General features: G+C 38.9%; 1 protein-coding gene across 14 annotated transcripts in view; it reads right to left on the bottom strand.

Annotated features, from left to right (window-relative positions):
* Positions 1 to 379: 379 nt before the first annotated feature.
* PTPRM (protein tyrosine phosphatase receptor type M) overlaps positions 380 to 17,223 on the bottom strand; it is a 529,398-nt gene continuing 512,554 nt past the window's right edge. For all 14 annotated transcript variants that reach the window (XM_060775055.2, XM_060775057.2, XM_060775056.2 and 11 more), the window contains 4 exons: positions 11,383 to 11,508; positions 8,434 to 8,597; positions 2,877 to 3,012; positions 380 to 1,167 (listed from right to left, as the gene is read on the bottom strand). In XM_060775055.2, coding sequence (XP_060631038.2) covers positions 1,114 to 1,167; positions 2,877 to 3,012; positions 8,434 to 8,597; positions 11,383 to 11,508 — 480 coding nt within the window. In that variant the 3' untranslated portion in view covers positions 380 to 1,113. The remainder of the gene's footprint in view (positions 1,168 to 2,876; positions 3,013 to 8,433; positions 8,598 to 11,382; positions 11,509 to 17,223) is intronic.

The raw sequence follows: 17,223 nt of genomic DNA, 5'->3' as shown, positions 1-17,223 counted from the left end.
CGAAGTCAGTCCTGCCAACCACACCTCTCAAATTCTGTTTTCAAAATGTCAGCCCCTCCCCTGCTGCTAGATCCTTCAACTAGAGCAGACATGGGTTGATTGGAGGGTTCATATGTGTGCTCTGATGTTGAGCTCTGGCCCAGCAGGAGGAGGAACTGCCAATTCAGTAATTGTAAAGCAATAGTCTGAAAGCCTGTCACCAAGTTCAGTTTTAGCTGGAGGCAATCCATTTGCCATGAAATGCTATATATTGAATGAGATTTTATCAGATATGTAATTATTTATTAAGCTGAGAATCCAGACAGGGTAAACAAATGTTTACAATATAATACAATAAGCATTTTCAGGGCTTAATAAAAATGATTGTCACTCACTGTGCTTCACAAAAGATTTCTCTTTAATGAATAAATAATTTGATGAAATCAAAAAAAATATTTACAATATAAACAAATGGGGGGAAAGCTTTGGATATATTAATCTGATCATCCTGTATGTTTTTTTCATTTTCTTAATGGACTTCTGTCAAGTCTCTCCTTTCTCAAACAATATAAGTTGGACAGAAAAATAGAGTTCTGCAAAGTTAATGTGGTCTGTTTGTGTAGCTATTAGTTTGGTTTAAGCTACAGTGGCTTTGTTGTATTAAGAGCAAGTAAGATACAAATGTAACTAAAATACATTTATCAAAATGCTAGACGGCATTCTCCACAGAACAAAAATGTACGCTAGGCTGTGACGACAACAACAAAGGATCACGGGCAACAAAAAGTACAACAGAAACAAAAAAAATTCTTCATGGGAGTAGAATTGTGCTCTTTAGTTTACCAGATGACTAGGCTGGTATATCAGGTTTCTATGGTAGTGGTTTTCAACCACTGAAGTGAGTTTGTGTGTGACTGTAGGATTGTAGGTGTCTCAAGCAGCAGCCATCCTGTGGAAAATAGGCAGTGCAAGCATTTTTGGAAAGACTCTCTTGGGCTCTTAAAAAGAGCCAATACAAAGCAATAGAAGCGTAACACTGAGAAGTCTTTGTCTCTCTTACACACAGATATCATGAAGCAACTCGCTTTGATTGTGGCACTGAAAGGTCTTCATCCGTCCACATATTTTGTGCCATCAGCCAGAATTCAAGTACTCCAAAGCCACTTCATAGCAGAATTTATATTGATCCTAGGAGGAAAACAAAACAAAAATGATATGACTTCAATAGTAGCAAGGACATCAATTTCCCATTCTATTAATTAAAAGTACTTAATGAAGCAATTTTCTCTTTTGTATGTGTCATTTACTTGTGTTGGACATAGTCAATGTGAATCAATGTTCAAATCCTATTTGTAACGACAGTGAGAATATTCACACAGGGAGAATCGATAAGCAGAACACCTGGTCATTTAGATTACATGAAGCGGTGGGATTAAGATAGCCACATAACCCTGTCTGCAGAGTTTTTAATCCAGATTAACCAATCATTCAAATGCCTCTCAGACAATCTTACTTAAAGAAAAGAGGCAAACACAAGGCGTCTTCTAGAATCTGATGTGCTTGCTACACAGGAGATTTTTTGCGCTTGCCTACTATAAAGTGACAGCATTTGTCTTGGTTGTTGTGTATTTTCCAGGCTGTATGGCCATGTTCCAGAAGCCTTCTCTCCCGATGTTTTGCCTGCATCTATGGCTGGCATTCCCAGAAATGGTGTGGCCTCACAACCTCTGAGGATGCCTGCCATAGATGCAGGCGAAACGTCAAGAGAGAAAGCTTCTGGAACATGGCCATACAGCCTGGAAAACACACAACAACCCAGTGATTCTGGCCATGAAAGCCTTCGACAATAGCATGTGTCTTATTTCTTTCTCTCACATGTTGCCTCCTTGCACTCTGGTTTGCCAGATCTTCTCAAACATTGGAGTAGTCTATATTCAAAACAATCTTTGAATTCATTTCAGGATTTTTGCAATGGTTTCCACACATACTCATGTTTCTATAATATTTCTTTTTTAATGCCCCATAACATAGCTCTAATTTTCTCCAACTGCACATCTATCAGCTTTCCACTTTCACCAATTTTTCTAGATGCATATTTTGTGGCCAACTGTCCTGCCAGCTTGAGCTTGTTGGAAGAGAAATAAAAATGTAGCACTACCCAAATACTTCATTTAGTTATCCAAATGGAGCTTTAACAACATGCCAAATAATGTTTGATAGTGGAATTTCTCTTTGGCTTAAAAAGACAGTTGCAATGTTAGTTTTTAAACATTACTACTGAACAAAGTAGATTATAATATCCTGATGCTCTGAGTTGTTGTGTGTGTATGTCTGTATGTGTGTGTAACAGTAGTTGGCATTTCAGCAATTCTACATTTGAAAAGTTCCACAAAGCACTCTACAAGGAAATAATTGCTCTTGGCCCTTTGTTTCTGAACTCTTTTAATCTTTCTGCAAGATAGAAGAACCATAATTAAATGCAATACTCTGAATGTCAAACTGAAATTCACAGTCTTGATAAATATTAGGAGATTAAGCTATTTATAAAATATATAATTTGAAAATCTGGCATTTCATTTTACATGACTATTATTCCTGCCATACAAAAGCTGCTCTACATGTGGATTGCACTGCCAGAAAGGAAAATTAATAGGATTGTTCTGTTGAAAGATTTAAGTTTTCATAAAAATTCCAGCATACACAGAACACATCTTTTTGGTAAGAAAGCAGCATAAAAATACTTCTACAAGTCAAGTGACTCTATTATCCCTTTTAAAAAAACAACAGGCTTCCTTTTATGAACAGGCTCTTAGTATAAATCTAGAAAATGTCACTGTGCTTCCTGGTAACAACAACAAAAAATCCTACTTGGTGGCACAATTTTAAAGAGCTCATACCAGAAGGTCCACCATATTAGGCTTATTATTCCTCAGGGTCTTCACAGCATGAAATACATCAACAGCTCTCTGGTGTCGCAGCATTTCACAAACAATACTGATTGCGCAAAATGTCCCACTGCGGCCTCCTCCGTTCCTGTAAGAAAAGCAGTAACATTACTTAGGTTTTCTTTTTTAGCTTGGTGCTCTTTCCTCTCAAATCCTCCTCTTTCAAATAAGCTTATTTGCATGTTGAGGGGACAACAGTAATTTATGAGGGATCAATAACCTCTGCCTGGATTCTAAGGAAGACAATGTTGCAATGAAGCGCCAGCCACAGCAGAAGCAACACCTGTAGCACTAAGACTCACTTTGGCAACTCATGCATGTTGCTGAACTATAATCCACACTGGTTCTGTGATTTGCAAGCTGATGTATGAGGAACCAGATTTGGGAGTCACTGAGCTACAGCCTTTAACCCCTGGTCCAGACTTTAGCTATGACTCTTTGGCAGCTTTGGACTTGTTTTCTCATCTCCATGGCCTTTGTTTCTTAAGAGACAATGCATTACTATACACATGTAAAAAACAGCAGCTTAAAAATATTTATAATTCTTAATATTTTTTAAATACAAAAGAGAGAGAAAACACTAAATCCAAGTCTACCCATCATTCCAGGCATTACAATAAGTGATGTTTCATGCTGACCTTATACTGTTCAATCAATCCATCAAAACTTTATTTGTATCCCACCCCCTCTCCCCATGGGGACTCAAGGCGGCTAACAACATGAAATAGTGAACAAAGCAAATGGGCAATATAAACAATAATAAATCTTCATAAAGTCAATAAAGCACAATCACACAAATCCCATTAAAACAATAAAACAAGGTAAAAAGCCATGTTGAAAGTTAAAAGCCAGGTCCAGAATTAAAAGCCATGTCCCGTAAAGCAGTCCTTAATTAACATTTTTCAGATGTTAGGCTCTTCATATGCCTGGGAGCATAGATAATTTTTAATAGCTTTCTGAAAGAGGGCAGCGAAGGGGCCATTCTAGTTTCCTTTGGGAGAGAGTTCCGGAGTCAGGGGCAACTGCAGAGAAGGCCCTCTCTCTTTCGCTCCCACCAACCGGGTTTGAGACACGGGTGGGATTGAGAGGAGGGCATGCACTGATGACTGCAGTATCCGGGCAAGGTCATATGAGGAGAGGCAGTTTGTCAGGTAGTCTGGATCTGAACCATTCCTTTCCTTTGTGTAACTCTCCAACTTGGTGAACACAATTAAATTATTCTATCATAATCTGGCATCCAGTTGTGATGTCATAGACTAATCACCTTGTGGTGGCATTTATCATTGTGGCACCACTACCAGAATCATAAAGGTTCTGTAGTGTTGACAAGGAAGGACAACCTTTTGGCAGCGCCTTTGGTGGGATGAAGGGTTGGACAAGATCTTGCAGAGGTCTCTGTTTCTGGACCCTGCCCTCCAGCACAAGAAAATTTCTTATTTCGATTACTGCCTGGCTTTTGAGGTGGGTTTGAGTTGTAAAAGACAGAGCTGGACCATAACTGAGGTTTTGTCCCATGCAGGATGCTGGGCATAGTTCTATAGCAGTGGTTCTCAGCCTGTGGGTCCCCAAGTGTCTTGGCCTACAACTCCAAGAAATCCCAGCCAGTTTACCAGCTGTTAAGATTTCTGGGAGCTGAAGGCCAAAATATCTGTTTGAGAAATACTGTTCTAGAGGATAGCTCAGATAAAATGCCCATTGCAGATTAAGAGATCTAAATGAGACTGGCCTGTGCTTTGTCTTATTTCTTGGAGGCAAATGTTTTCTCTGTTGGCCTAAACCACAGTTATGGACCAGCCCTTAATGATATTAACACGAATAAAGAATTTATATTAGGAGATGCGAGGGGTTGGATGTCCATATCTCAACTTCAGTCCCTTAGCAAACAAGGTGTGAAGGGGCATATTGTATTTGCCCTAAGAATACAACAGCACAAAGTCATTTGCTGCAAAAATGTGAGGCATAAGTGTTCAGAAACATGATTAAATATGGCATTTAATAATGCTTCATCTCTGGTTATTTTTAATCTTCAAGAGAATCTCTCTCCCTCTGGAAACTCTATTATTTCCACAGCTATTCTAATCAGCATCTTTAGGCTCACTTCATTGAAAATAATAAACCTTAATAATTACCAGAGTGCAGACTAGTTAGCTTGCAGTTCTTTAAAGGCAGCAATGAACAAATGGTTGATTTTCAAAGGAAGCCACAATATGGCACATCTGTCACATCCAGGCAGCATGAAAAGAAAATGTTCCCTGCTGCCAAAATACTGGATGATATTGTGCCATTCTGTGAGCATTTTAATTAAAATAAAGTAATTTAAAAGGATTATACTGGAAGATGGTTTTTCTTCTTTTTTTCTGTACCACCTCAAAGTGATGTGCATGTGGGTGCGCGCATGAGATGTGGTTCAACTATTTAATGGCATGCGTAATTGAGAGAGATAATATCAATTTGCATTAAAAAGGACCTCCCAGATGTGGATCTCAATGACCCTCACATGATAAAGAATTACAATATTCATTCAACAGGTAGGAAAACTGAAATACAATAAGATAAAACTATCTGCCTTAATCAGCTGTGGAAATTTTTCAGAAACTTTATAATGGAAACACTAAGGAGATATGTACATGCAAGATGCTTCTTTGAAAAAAGTTTTTAAAGCACTTTATGGTTTAATCTGGAAGTCAACGCTCAGCTGGAAAGGCGAGAGTGCTGGGCATAGATAAGAATAGGCAGACCGATGGGAACAAGCTAGAAAAAGGAAAAGAGGAAGAGCAAAAGTAAGTGGAAGGGACAGATTCCAGTTCCCACAATCTCCAGCCAGCATGACTATCAGCCATGTCCAAAAAGTGGCATTTCCAACTTCTGTGTCTTTTTCAGGTCTGATTGTTCGACTGGGTGCAGCCTGAGAAATCAAACAGTTTCCTTTCCCTCTGTTGTAGTCCCCTGGCCCAAGACCAAACTGTTTTACTGGCTCTAATTGAGACTGTGACTCAAATAAAACATGGTATTATCCAGTTAATTCATTATGAGATATAGGTATATAGATATATATCCTTCTAAAATCATAGCCACCAAGATGGTGTGAGAATACTGTAATCCTCTAAAGCAGTGGTTCTCAACCTGTGAGTCCTCATGTGTTTTGGCCTACAACTCCCAGAAATCACAACCAGTTTATCAGTTGTTAGGATTTCTGGGAGTTGAAGGCCAAAATATCTGGGGACCCACAGGTTGAGAACCACTGCTCGAAAGGCTAATTTTGAGCACAGGAGAGAAGATGCTACAGACCTCGATGTCAAGTGCCATGCCAAATCATTTCAGGTGGGAAGACTTTTCAGATGGACTCCCTTATGACTGCTATGATAAGAAAAGGAACATTCGTATAGAAGGTGATTTTTCATAGGACTACATGGCCTTTCTTAAATCATTATGTTTTTATATTGCTGTTAGTATTTTTAAGTATTTATGATTGTTTTAATTTGTTGTAACTGCACCGGCATCGAATTGTTGCCTATTGTTAACCGCTCCGAGTCGCCCTTGGGCTGAGAGGTATATAAATGTAGTAAATAAATAAATAAATAAATAAACAGTGACACCTTTGTTTCAGGTAATTCATTGGGACCAGCCTGTTGGTGCACTGTGCTGTGGAATAAGGAGGAAAGCCCAGGATGCAGTGACCATGAAGAAAAGAAAACTTTGGAGGGACGGATTAGGTGAGGTTGGTAGATTTTCCCTTCTCTTGCCACCACTACATGACTTGAAGCAAAACCCTTAGTGGTAGTGCTTCAAAAGGATTTTGACTGAAGCTGGACTATAGTAGCCATGACTAATTAAAATACATTAAAACAACTGAACTCCCCCCCCCCCCAATGCTGTGATAGTATTAATACTACAAAAGTATCCATATTACAGTTGTGCATAACATGCTGTGTAGAAACAGGCAGAGGAATCAAAAGAGTACATGGTCACTCAGATCTGCCTCAATATAATCTATGAATCCTTGCAAAATTTCAGAAGCTGGTCAAACAAATAGTCTGTGAAGATAACAAGTAAACAGGGCCAACTATCATACAGATGGAGGCCTAAACAGAATGCTATCTACTCATAACAGAGCGTATAAAAACACATGTAAAACAATTTTCTCTACTCATAATACAATCTGGAGGAACACATAACGTACTCAAGTTCATATAAATACAGTGAAAAATTCCAAAAGACGTTATGCTTACAAAATGTAAAGAGACATTTGAATGATCAGCAAACACGCCTAAGAACTTCAAGACCTGTGTGGGACCATTGTACTCACCTGCCATGTGACTTCCATTTGCATTGCTGTTGCTGGACCACTTGCTGATTCCCCATCAAGTATGCACTGCTGTCAGGCCACTTGTGACCCTCCCTACCTTGTCAATGGGCATCTCCAGCTACCTTTTACCTTTCTATTACTTCTCACTTTCCCTCTCTACATCAAGACAGAGTCACCCACTGCCCTTGTGTTTCATCAGGTAAAGTTTCAGAATAGTTTGCCAAAATATCTGCTTTCCAATGAAAGGGTGAGGTGAGGCATTGAGGAAAGTGGCCCTGAAGACAACTGTGTCACCAATGCATTGTAGTAATATTTAATACTTTGATTAGTATTTGCTGTAGTTATGTCACAATGGTAGCAGACCAGGAAGACAATGGGCATTTCAACCATAATGCTTTGTTGGACAAGGGACCCTTGATGTGAATTTCTTCAATCTGTCTTAATCTGAGTAGGAAGTCCAGAATTTGAATTTATTTATTTACCCTATTTATGCCCCGTCTTTCTCTACCCTGAAGAGTACGCAAGGTGGCTTACATATAGGCAATTATTCAATGCCTTAGAACACACAATTCCAATAACATTAAAATTAAATTAAAATTAATACATATTAAACATTTAAAAACATTACATTCAATATTAAAACCACGCCATCCATAATCGTAGTCCAAGGCCGTTCCACACTCATTGCACATATTCCATATCTGTTATTACACTGCAGTATTCTCAAAAAAACTTGATGCCAAAGCCAAGTTTTCACTTTCCTTCTGAAGGCCAGGAGGGAGGGGCTGATCTAAAGTCGCTGGGGAGGGAGTCGAGGGGGTCATTACTGAGAAGGCCCTGTCTCTCGTCACCATTAATCGTGCCTGTGAAGGTTGGACCGAAAGCAGGGCCTCCCCAGACAATCTTAATCTCTGAGGTGGTTCCTGGGGGAGATACGTTCAGGCAGGTAAGCTGGGTTGGAATCGTTTAGGGATTTAAAAATTAAAGCCTATAAGAAGCTTGCATCTGTCATCAATGTAAAGGCAGTATTGCTTAGGCAACATATACTGTCCCATCCTCATCTAATCTCCAATATAAAGATGAAAATTCTAGGTCACCAGTTATGTTTTATACATTATTGTAAGAATGACAATTTAACAACAGATGTGAAGTGCTCTGAACACATAAGGCGGTGCCTCTCACTGTAGAATTACATCAACTTACAAGCAATGGACGACTGTGCGGCCTTCACCTCCATTGTACTCTTCTTGCCACTTGTCCACTTGACGTATCAATTTCAGAAAAGAGCGCTTCGACACGGGGGTATCTCTATACATGGGCCATCCCAGGAACTGAAATTGTTGCACCATTCGATAGCCATCCTGGGGCTGTGGGGACCCAACCAACAGGAGCATAAAAAGACAGCATTATTTATTCTACAACTATGCAATATAAACACTGCACACTCCTATTAACACTGAATGATAATAATAATAATAATAATCTCCCCGAGGGGACTCAGGGAGGATTCTAACATAACAACGGCAAATTCAATGCCTTTGTAAAACAAACAAATATTGACATAAAATCCCAGAGAAACCCTGAAAATGAAAATAGAATTAAAACCTAATATCAATAAATTAAAATACACCTAGTCAAACAAAATTATATAATAACAAAAAATCTAAACAAACATCCACATTAATTTCCAACAGCCAATTAGAGTTCACAAAACAGTGTGCATTCATTGTATAGTCAAACGATGGTCACTGGGCTGGCGTGGACTAGGAGAGTCCAAATACGAAATAGTTCTCAATAGTTACTACCCGGGGTCCGGTAGTAATCTTTCATTATCTAATCCTCTTTCTCTCTGTATACTAGTGAGCATAAGTAGGTCTTCAGTTGTTTTCTGAAGGAGAGGAGGAAGGGAGGCAGCTTTATTTCTTTATGGAGGGGGTTTCCTCCTTAAAAAGGTAACCTGTTTTACATTTAATAAAACAGGTTACTACTACTAACCATTACTAGAGATATCCACATGGGAGTACTGTGAACTCTCAAGCGCTATGAAGACGATATTCTAAATAGCCAAAGATACAAATATACTGGGATGAAACAATGGCACAGCTGCAAGAACCAAATATGCAATGATTAATATCAGAGCAATCACAGGCAAGCAAAGTAAAATTTGCAGCACTGTTCCAATTATGGTTGTTCTCTTTTTTCATATGCTTGTCATTTTCAAATTCTCAGTATGAACTTTCAATGTGTAATGACTGATTGTCAAAAGGCTAAATCAAGCCTTCTGCATCCAAAAGAAGCTGATCTTTACTAGCATCTCTCTGCAAAGATGGATTTTATTTTATAGAATGTAATTTGAAAGAAATCTTCTTACTAATTTATACAAAACATGAGGAAGAAAAGCTTCCAATGATCTTAACTATTTAAGAATGTTGATATAAAATTACAAACATTGTGAGGTTGGTAAAGGAGTCAGCCAGGGTCCCTGGTTGTTTATGTGAGCCTTTAGTCTGGAAGGGTTGGCAAGCACACATTCTTGCATGCTGAACTCCTTTAAGACTACACATTTCAGTAGTTTCAATACAAAAGAAAACCAAAAGTCTCAGACCTTGAATATTATCTTGGGTATGAATCTTCACATTTGAATTAACTGAAAAATGACCAATTAGCTTTTTGTGAGCTTTGTTATCTTCAAAGAAGGGAAATAATAAAGTTCATTAAGATATGCTGTGAGATTTTCTTTTAAAATTCAAGGTCTTTGTTCTTTTGTTTGCAAGCAATTTCTGCACCAGCGGTTTAACCCTCAGGTGGCGCTTAGGGTTAAACTATTGAGCTGCTGAACTTGCCGACTGAAAGGTTGGAAGTTCAAATCTGAGGAAAGGGGTGAGCTCCTGCTGTTAGCTCCAGCTTCTGCCAACCTAGCAGTTCAAAAACATGCAAATATGAGTAGATCAATAGATACTGCTTCTGTGGGAAGGTAATGATGCTCCATGCAGTCATGCCAGCCACATGACCTTGGAGGTGTCTATGGACAACACCGACTCTTAGGCTTCGAAATTGAGTTGAGCACCACCCCCAGAGTTGGACACAACTACAGTCAATCTACTTAATTTCTGTATTACAACTTATTTTGAGCAATGTTACCATCTTAACTTTGGTAATTTGTTTATGTCCATAGCAAGGAGAACAAATCTGGGTTCTAATGAAATCAAAAGCTCCCCACATTTCCCCAATTTTAGTTACCCATACATCCCTGTATTCAAAAACCAGAAATTGATGGGAAAGTACAAAAGGTAAGTGCACTAGAACACTTCTGTTATTCACCCCCAAAATTGAAAAATTGGGGACCAACACTCATGTAGTTAGGGATAATAGCTTGAGGATTCTTGAATACATCTAGTTCGTTTGGTGTTTGAGAGTTCACCAGTTTGACTTATCTTTAAAATGGATCACTAGACATCACATTTAAAATAACTCTCCTATTCTAAACATAATGAGTCTATAGAATATAATGGATCCATTCAGGCATGATGCTGAGTCAAAATTTAACATTACAATAATGAACCCCAAGCAGCCTTTAGGTTCACTGAAAATCAAACTAGATGATACATTGAGAGAGCATTTACTAAAGGTGCTTTTGTCCTCAACTGCTTATTTTGCATAAAGTGGACTTTGTGTTGGTAATGTTCACTGAAATAAAAACATATTTAATTTGAAAATCTATTTGCCGTATTGCATGTTAATGAGGAAATCCTTTTGCAAAAGAGAAATATGCCAATTGAATTGAATATGCATTCTTGCTAATGTCTGGTCCTCACTTCCCCCTCTTGTCTCTGGTGTGGCTATATAGAGACTGGAAAAATTCTGCCTCATTTTAAGGTTAACTTTAGTTTGGTGTTTCAGCTGTGATTATGTATAGGTCATGTTAGCTATGACCAATTAAAAACGCAAGCTGTGGTTAATCTAAAACAAAAGTGAACGTTTCCAACTTCCTGCAGCCATGCCAAAGGAAGAAAGGGAAGCATACAAGATAAAGCCACATTATGATGGTTTAATGATATGTTAGTTAAGTATGCTTGAACTCTTTAACATGTGAACTCATTTTCTTCTACTGTCGTTAAGTTAAATGTGGAAATGATTGAGTCAGATCCTTACTCTTGATGCATTATAAATTCGGAATATCCGGCTGATAATATCTTCTTCTAAATCTGCAGAAACAAACTCCACCTGAATAGGGCCGTGCCGATGAACTCCATTCTCAGGCCAATATTGTGGACACAACTGTAAAACAAAGATTAATCCACATTTAATAAATATATTTTTAGAAAACATGTTGTAGTATACTTTAACCAACCAGTTTTGAGTCTTATACATCAGGGGTGAGCAATTATGCCAGGTATGGGGGCCTCATACTCCCCTCACACCATCATTAAGGCTGCAACCCCAGCTCCAAATAATACAACAACAACTTCTTTTAAAAACCTCTTGAACAACACAAGGATAATTTAAATGGGAAGGAAAAATAATCAAAAGTCAAGTCTCTGTTTAAAGCTGGCGAAGTACTGGTGTACTTTCATGAATACCAAAGACTGCCAGTTTGCTGGAAGTTGGAAGAGTGGTGGTTTGTTTGGCGGATTCCCATATAGCCTATGCACAACCTGCAGACATTCAAGTCCTGGGAGGAGAGAGAAGAGCTATACTTGTGCGAATCAGCCAATAGCCTGGCCAGGGAAATGCTTTCATAAGCAAGTACTGTAAAAAAATGCCATTACTGGTGTTGATGTAAAATAAGAATGAAATAATAATAATAATAATAATAATAATAATATAACAATAACAATAATAATAATGGTGATCGGCACACTGGGTGCAGTGCCTAAAGACCTTGGCCTGCAATTAAACACAATCAGCGCTGACATTACCATCTGTCAGCTGCAAAAGGCCACCTTACTGGGATCTGCACACATTATTTGTCAATATATCACACAGCCTTACACACTTGGGAAGTGTCCGATGTGTGATCCAATACAACAGCCAGCAGAGTGATCTTGTTTGCTGTGGACTCATCTTGTTGTTTTTCAAATAATAACAACAAGTTTATTTTCATACCCTGCCTCCATCTCCTTGAAGTAACTCAGGGTGGCTTACAGATGGCACAATGTGCCTAAAACAATGCATAATAAAAACACAATACAATACAAGATAAAACCAATAACATAAATAAACAAAGTTTAAGCTCAAAATAGAGCCCAATAATCTATGATGAGAATTGTCGAAAAAGATTAGTTGTATGCTGGTCTGTTTCAGTGAGCCTGCACAACTCCATGTTGACAATAGCTGACCTCTCCCTATGGCCAGTATTATTTGTTGAGCTCTGTTGTTTATATTTTGCTAGAAATTATATAACTACAGCATTATGTACCCAGGGCCAACAATCAGAAGTGATGGCTACATACAATGCCAGATGTTGAGATCATCCCTGTAAACAACAAACATTCCCTGACTACATTCTACATAATAATAATAATAATAATAATAACAATAATAACATTTTATTTATATACCGCTCTATCTCCCCGAGGGGACTCAGAGCGGTTTCTAAGTAACATCATCAATATACCAGTTCACTCACACTTTGTCTTCGCGTTAACTCTGAAGTTCTATCAAATACTGATGGTTTGTAAGTACTGTGAGTAGATTGGACAGAAACCACATATCTGGCTTGCTACTTCCCTTAGTTTAGCCAAAGTTATTGTTTGTTGTGTGTTTGCCTTCCTGCTCAATTACAAGGATCATGCTTGTTTCGTATCCTACCTGGGAAGATACAATAGAGCTAAAATACAGTTGCAGAACCAGGAGTCAAGCTTGCATAGTGCCCAACAGGATTCTGGATAGTATTTTAGACCAAAACGTATTTGCAGATTTACAACCCCCTCCCCCAGTAAACGTACCTCTGAAGGTAAAATCTTGCTCTGTCATATATTTATATATCCAACTGTAATCAAGTAGAGTTTGTGATTACAAATGTGGCTACATAGTTGCATTGCAAGCATTTCACATGTTTCATTTTATTTGTTTTTATTTATTTAGACTATTGCTAGACTATTCTCAGCACAAATGTTTACCAGGTGATTTTTTAAAATCTAAAAATACAGGTATATCTCTTTAAACTAACTTAATCAATAATTACTTTGTATGCAACACAAAAGCTGAAGTAAAAATTGCCTGGCAGAAGAAAGAAATTCACCTACTTCTAGATGAAACTATGCAACTACAAGCATGGACTTCAAAAGCAGGGTACTGCTCTTTGTAGTTAACATTTTGCCTCCTTAGAACAAGGCTACATTGACAGATTTAGGTTCAAACAGGGTGAAGAACCTCCAGGCCTCCAAATGCTCATGAGCTACTATGCCCATGAGACTTTACCACTACCCAACCAAGTTAGAAGTGAATGGAGTTTGGCATCTGGAGGACCACAGGTCCCCCAGTATTGTCTTAAAATACAGAAGAATCATATTGGAAAAGATCCTCCTTGACAAATATGGTGGCCAAACTATCCAGACACCAACCTCCTGAACTGGATCAAAACCAACCTCTTGAATTGGATCAATTATTTTAGTTTGGCTTTCCTCATTTGAAGCCTCTCATTCACATATTTTCACTCAACTATTGTTTACTACTAAATTCTTAAATCCTTGTTGACATTTATAATGACAGTTTCACACCAGTGAAGGAATAGACTGTGACAGCATGCAAGAGTGCGGTCAACCTGTTGGGCATTATGTGGGGCACAAACACTAACCTCTGGGTATGGCAAACTGTTGCGATAGCCAGATAATAAACCTTATAGCTTAAATTCCCAGAAGCAAAGTTTTGTTCTCAGTCCAGAAATACTGGATAACATCAGTCTGGCCTCAAACTTTTACCGATTTTTATATCTGTGAATGTCTCTTTATTCCCCTTTAAAAGCTTGTCCCAGAAAGTTTAAGTTATATAGGAAATAGTAGCCAGAGGGGATCACAGGCATTATAGTGCTGTATTCTGGACAATTTAATTGTCAGATAATATTGTGTAGGTTGAATAGCCTTACAGGGCTGTTTAATCCTTCACCTCCCACTATTCCAGACATCACTTTGTAAGTAAGCCACAGAATCTATAATAGGGCCAGACATTGGACAAAGAGAAAATGAAGAAGAAGAAAAAACAGAACTGCAGAGAGATGTACTGATGCAGAAATTGTTCTGGCAGGATTTGCAAAGAATATATAGTGGAAAGAAGCTGGTGTAAATGGCAACTCTTCTTGATATTATGAGAACTGAGTTCACTGTGCATCTATTTGAACCTAAACTAATGTATGGCTCCTTGTATGGCTCCATTTATGTGTTAAGGCTCACATATGATACCAACTTGGGGACGATATGCTTCCATAAAAGTACAAACACACATAGACATTCCAGTGAGTCCTTTTTCACCCTAGGATGTGGGAAAAGAAGGTTGTGAGTTGGCAGGTGCATAGAGTTATTTCTTGAGTTCAGTGGATTTAAAATCCTGAAACCTCCTAAGAGGCAATGTAGACATGGTTAGTCTGGCTGTTTAAAGACAATGGTTGGCATTCAGTATTGCAGTTAGGGATTCATAACCTAGAGTTACACATCTATGTTGCTGCTCTGTACTCAGTAAAACTATATAGATTTATTGTAAAATGAGATCATTGCCACTTCTTCTCTGGTACTTCAACAGCCAGGAGTAAGAAGGGATGAAGGAGGTTTATTTAATAGCCAATCAGAGCAGAAGGAAGATAAGTATAAATGTAAGTATAAATATAAATATGTGAGAGGAAGTCATAGGGAGGAGGGAGCAAGCTTGTTTTCTGCTGCCCTAGAGACTAAGACTCGGAGCAATGGCTTCAAACTACAAGAAAGGAGATTCCATCTGAACATGAGGAAGAACTTCCTGACTGAGAGCTGTTCAGCAGTGGAACTCTCTGCCTTGGAGTGTAGTGGAGGCTCCTTCTTTGGAGGCTTTTAAACAGAGGCTGGATGGCCATCTGTCGGGGGTGCTTTGAATGCAATTTTCCTGCTTCTTGGCAGGGGGTTGGACTGGATGGCCTACGAGGTCTCTTCCAACTCTATGATTCTATAATTCTATGTTTCCAGCCAACTCCAGCCAGTGAATGGGGCTGCAACAATCAGAAATACACATCTGTTGCAATACTTTATTGCATCCTCACTTTGTGGCAGAAAGGCTTGGAAATGTCATCCTTCTTGTGCTTCAATTGGCAGCTCAACAAAATCTTCTTCACTTAAACCAGCTGTTGGCTACAGAAATGTTACCAAATGTTTTAATCAACATGACAAAATTAATCCAATCATATTGTGCAGGTTAGAATCACAGCACAAAGTTTAACCCTACCCTTTCTGGCTGTAATTCCCCTGCTGTGAAGCAATTAATTTCACCAGGAAACTCTGAGGCGTCATTGTGGAGAATGCACCCTTCATGTACTGCAATCCCAATGAAAACCATCTGGGTTTCAATAATTTGGAAAAAAATTGAAGGCAATATGCTGTTAAACAAATAGTTACTGGTATGTCTAATTGACTATAAATCCTTCTTCAGCAGACTTCTCAGAATTCTTTTGCAACAGACAAGTTGGAGCGATTCTATCTGGCTTGGCCTTAAAAGTGCCCTGATGAAAATTTTAGGTTCAAAACACTTTGGCTCAATGAGTTTATTTTTATGAATCTGGAGGCTCTTTTTCTCTTTACTTCCAACAAGCTAACACAAAACTTGGATTAATGCACTCCTCTCCCCTCCATCTCTCTCTCTCTCTCTTTTGTTTTTGGCTGAGGTGCTAACCAAAGTTCTTCATTTTTCTTTATTTAATGAGAAACATTTCTCAGTCCCAAGGCAACAAGCCCTCATAACCAACCTTTTGTGATCTATATGCCAGTAATACACAGGGCCAAAGCAAAAGGGTCAGTAGGACCCCTACTTTGGAACCTGTGTGCATACACAGCCATCTGTATACATTTTGTAATGATAACCATTCACAGGCATCGCCACACATCTGCAGGCATCCCTTGTTTTGAGATGACATTGCATATTAACAACTTGTGGCAAAAGAGGCAATGCATGGAGTGGAGTTTTCCTTAGCAAAGCTTTCCGCTACAATTTCTAATGTTACCTAATAAAGACAAATTATTGAAAGAGAACCAGTGCCATTACTTGTGAATATAGAGCTTCCACATAGAGGAAAAGTATCCGAGGATCAGATTTCCTTAATACTTGAGTTTTCTGCATCATGAGCTTTCTAGAGGCAATTGACTTGCACAGAGAGAGAATTGTGGTTCTTACTACTAAGCAACAACACAGGACATCTTTTCCCTTTGGCCTGCATAAATAGGAGTATAATGTCTAGATCCAGGAAAGTCATGCTACCCCTCTATTCTGCCTTGGCCAGACCACATTCAGAACACTGTGTCCAATTCTGGGTGCCACAATTGAAGGGAGATGTTGACAAGCTGGAATGTGTCCAGAGGAGGGTGACTAAAATGATCAATGCCCTCAAGACCAAGCCCTATGAGGAGAGGCTTAAAGAGCTGGGCATGTTTAGCCTTCGGAAGAGAAGGGTGAGAGGAGACATGATGGTCAGGTATAAATATGTGAGGGGAAGTCACAGGGAGGAAGGAACAAGCTTGTTTTCTGCTGCCCTGGAGACTAGGACGCGGAACAATGGCTTCAAACTACAGGAAAGAGATTCCACCTGAACATTAGGAAGAACTTCCTAACTGTGAGAGCTGTTCAGCAGGTGAAGTCTGTGGTGGAGGCTCCTTCTTTGTAGGCTTTTAAACAGAGGCTGGATGGTCACCTGTGGGGGTGCTTTGAATGTGATTTTCCTGCTTCTTGGCAGGGGGTTGGACTGGATGGCCCATGAGGTCACTTCTAACTCAATGATTCTATGATCCTATGCAACACAAAATGTTGATTGTCTTCTAG

The sequence above is a fragment of the Anolis sagrei genome, chromosome 4 (assembly GCF_037176765.1).
Source record: "Anolis sagrei isolate rAnoSag1 chromosome 4, rAnoSag1.mat, whole genome shotgun sequence".
In the NCBI taxonomy this organism is placed as follows: domain Eukaryota; kingdom Metazoa; phylum Chordata; class Lepidosauria; order Squamata; family Dactyloidae; genus Anolis; species Anolis sagrei.
This window is presented reverse-complemented; position numbering and strand designations above follow the sequence as displayed.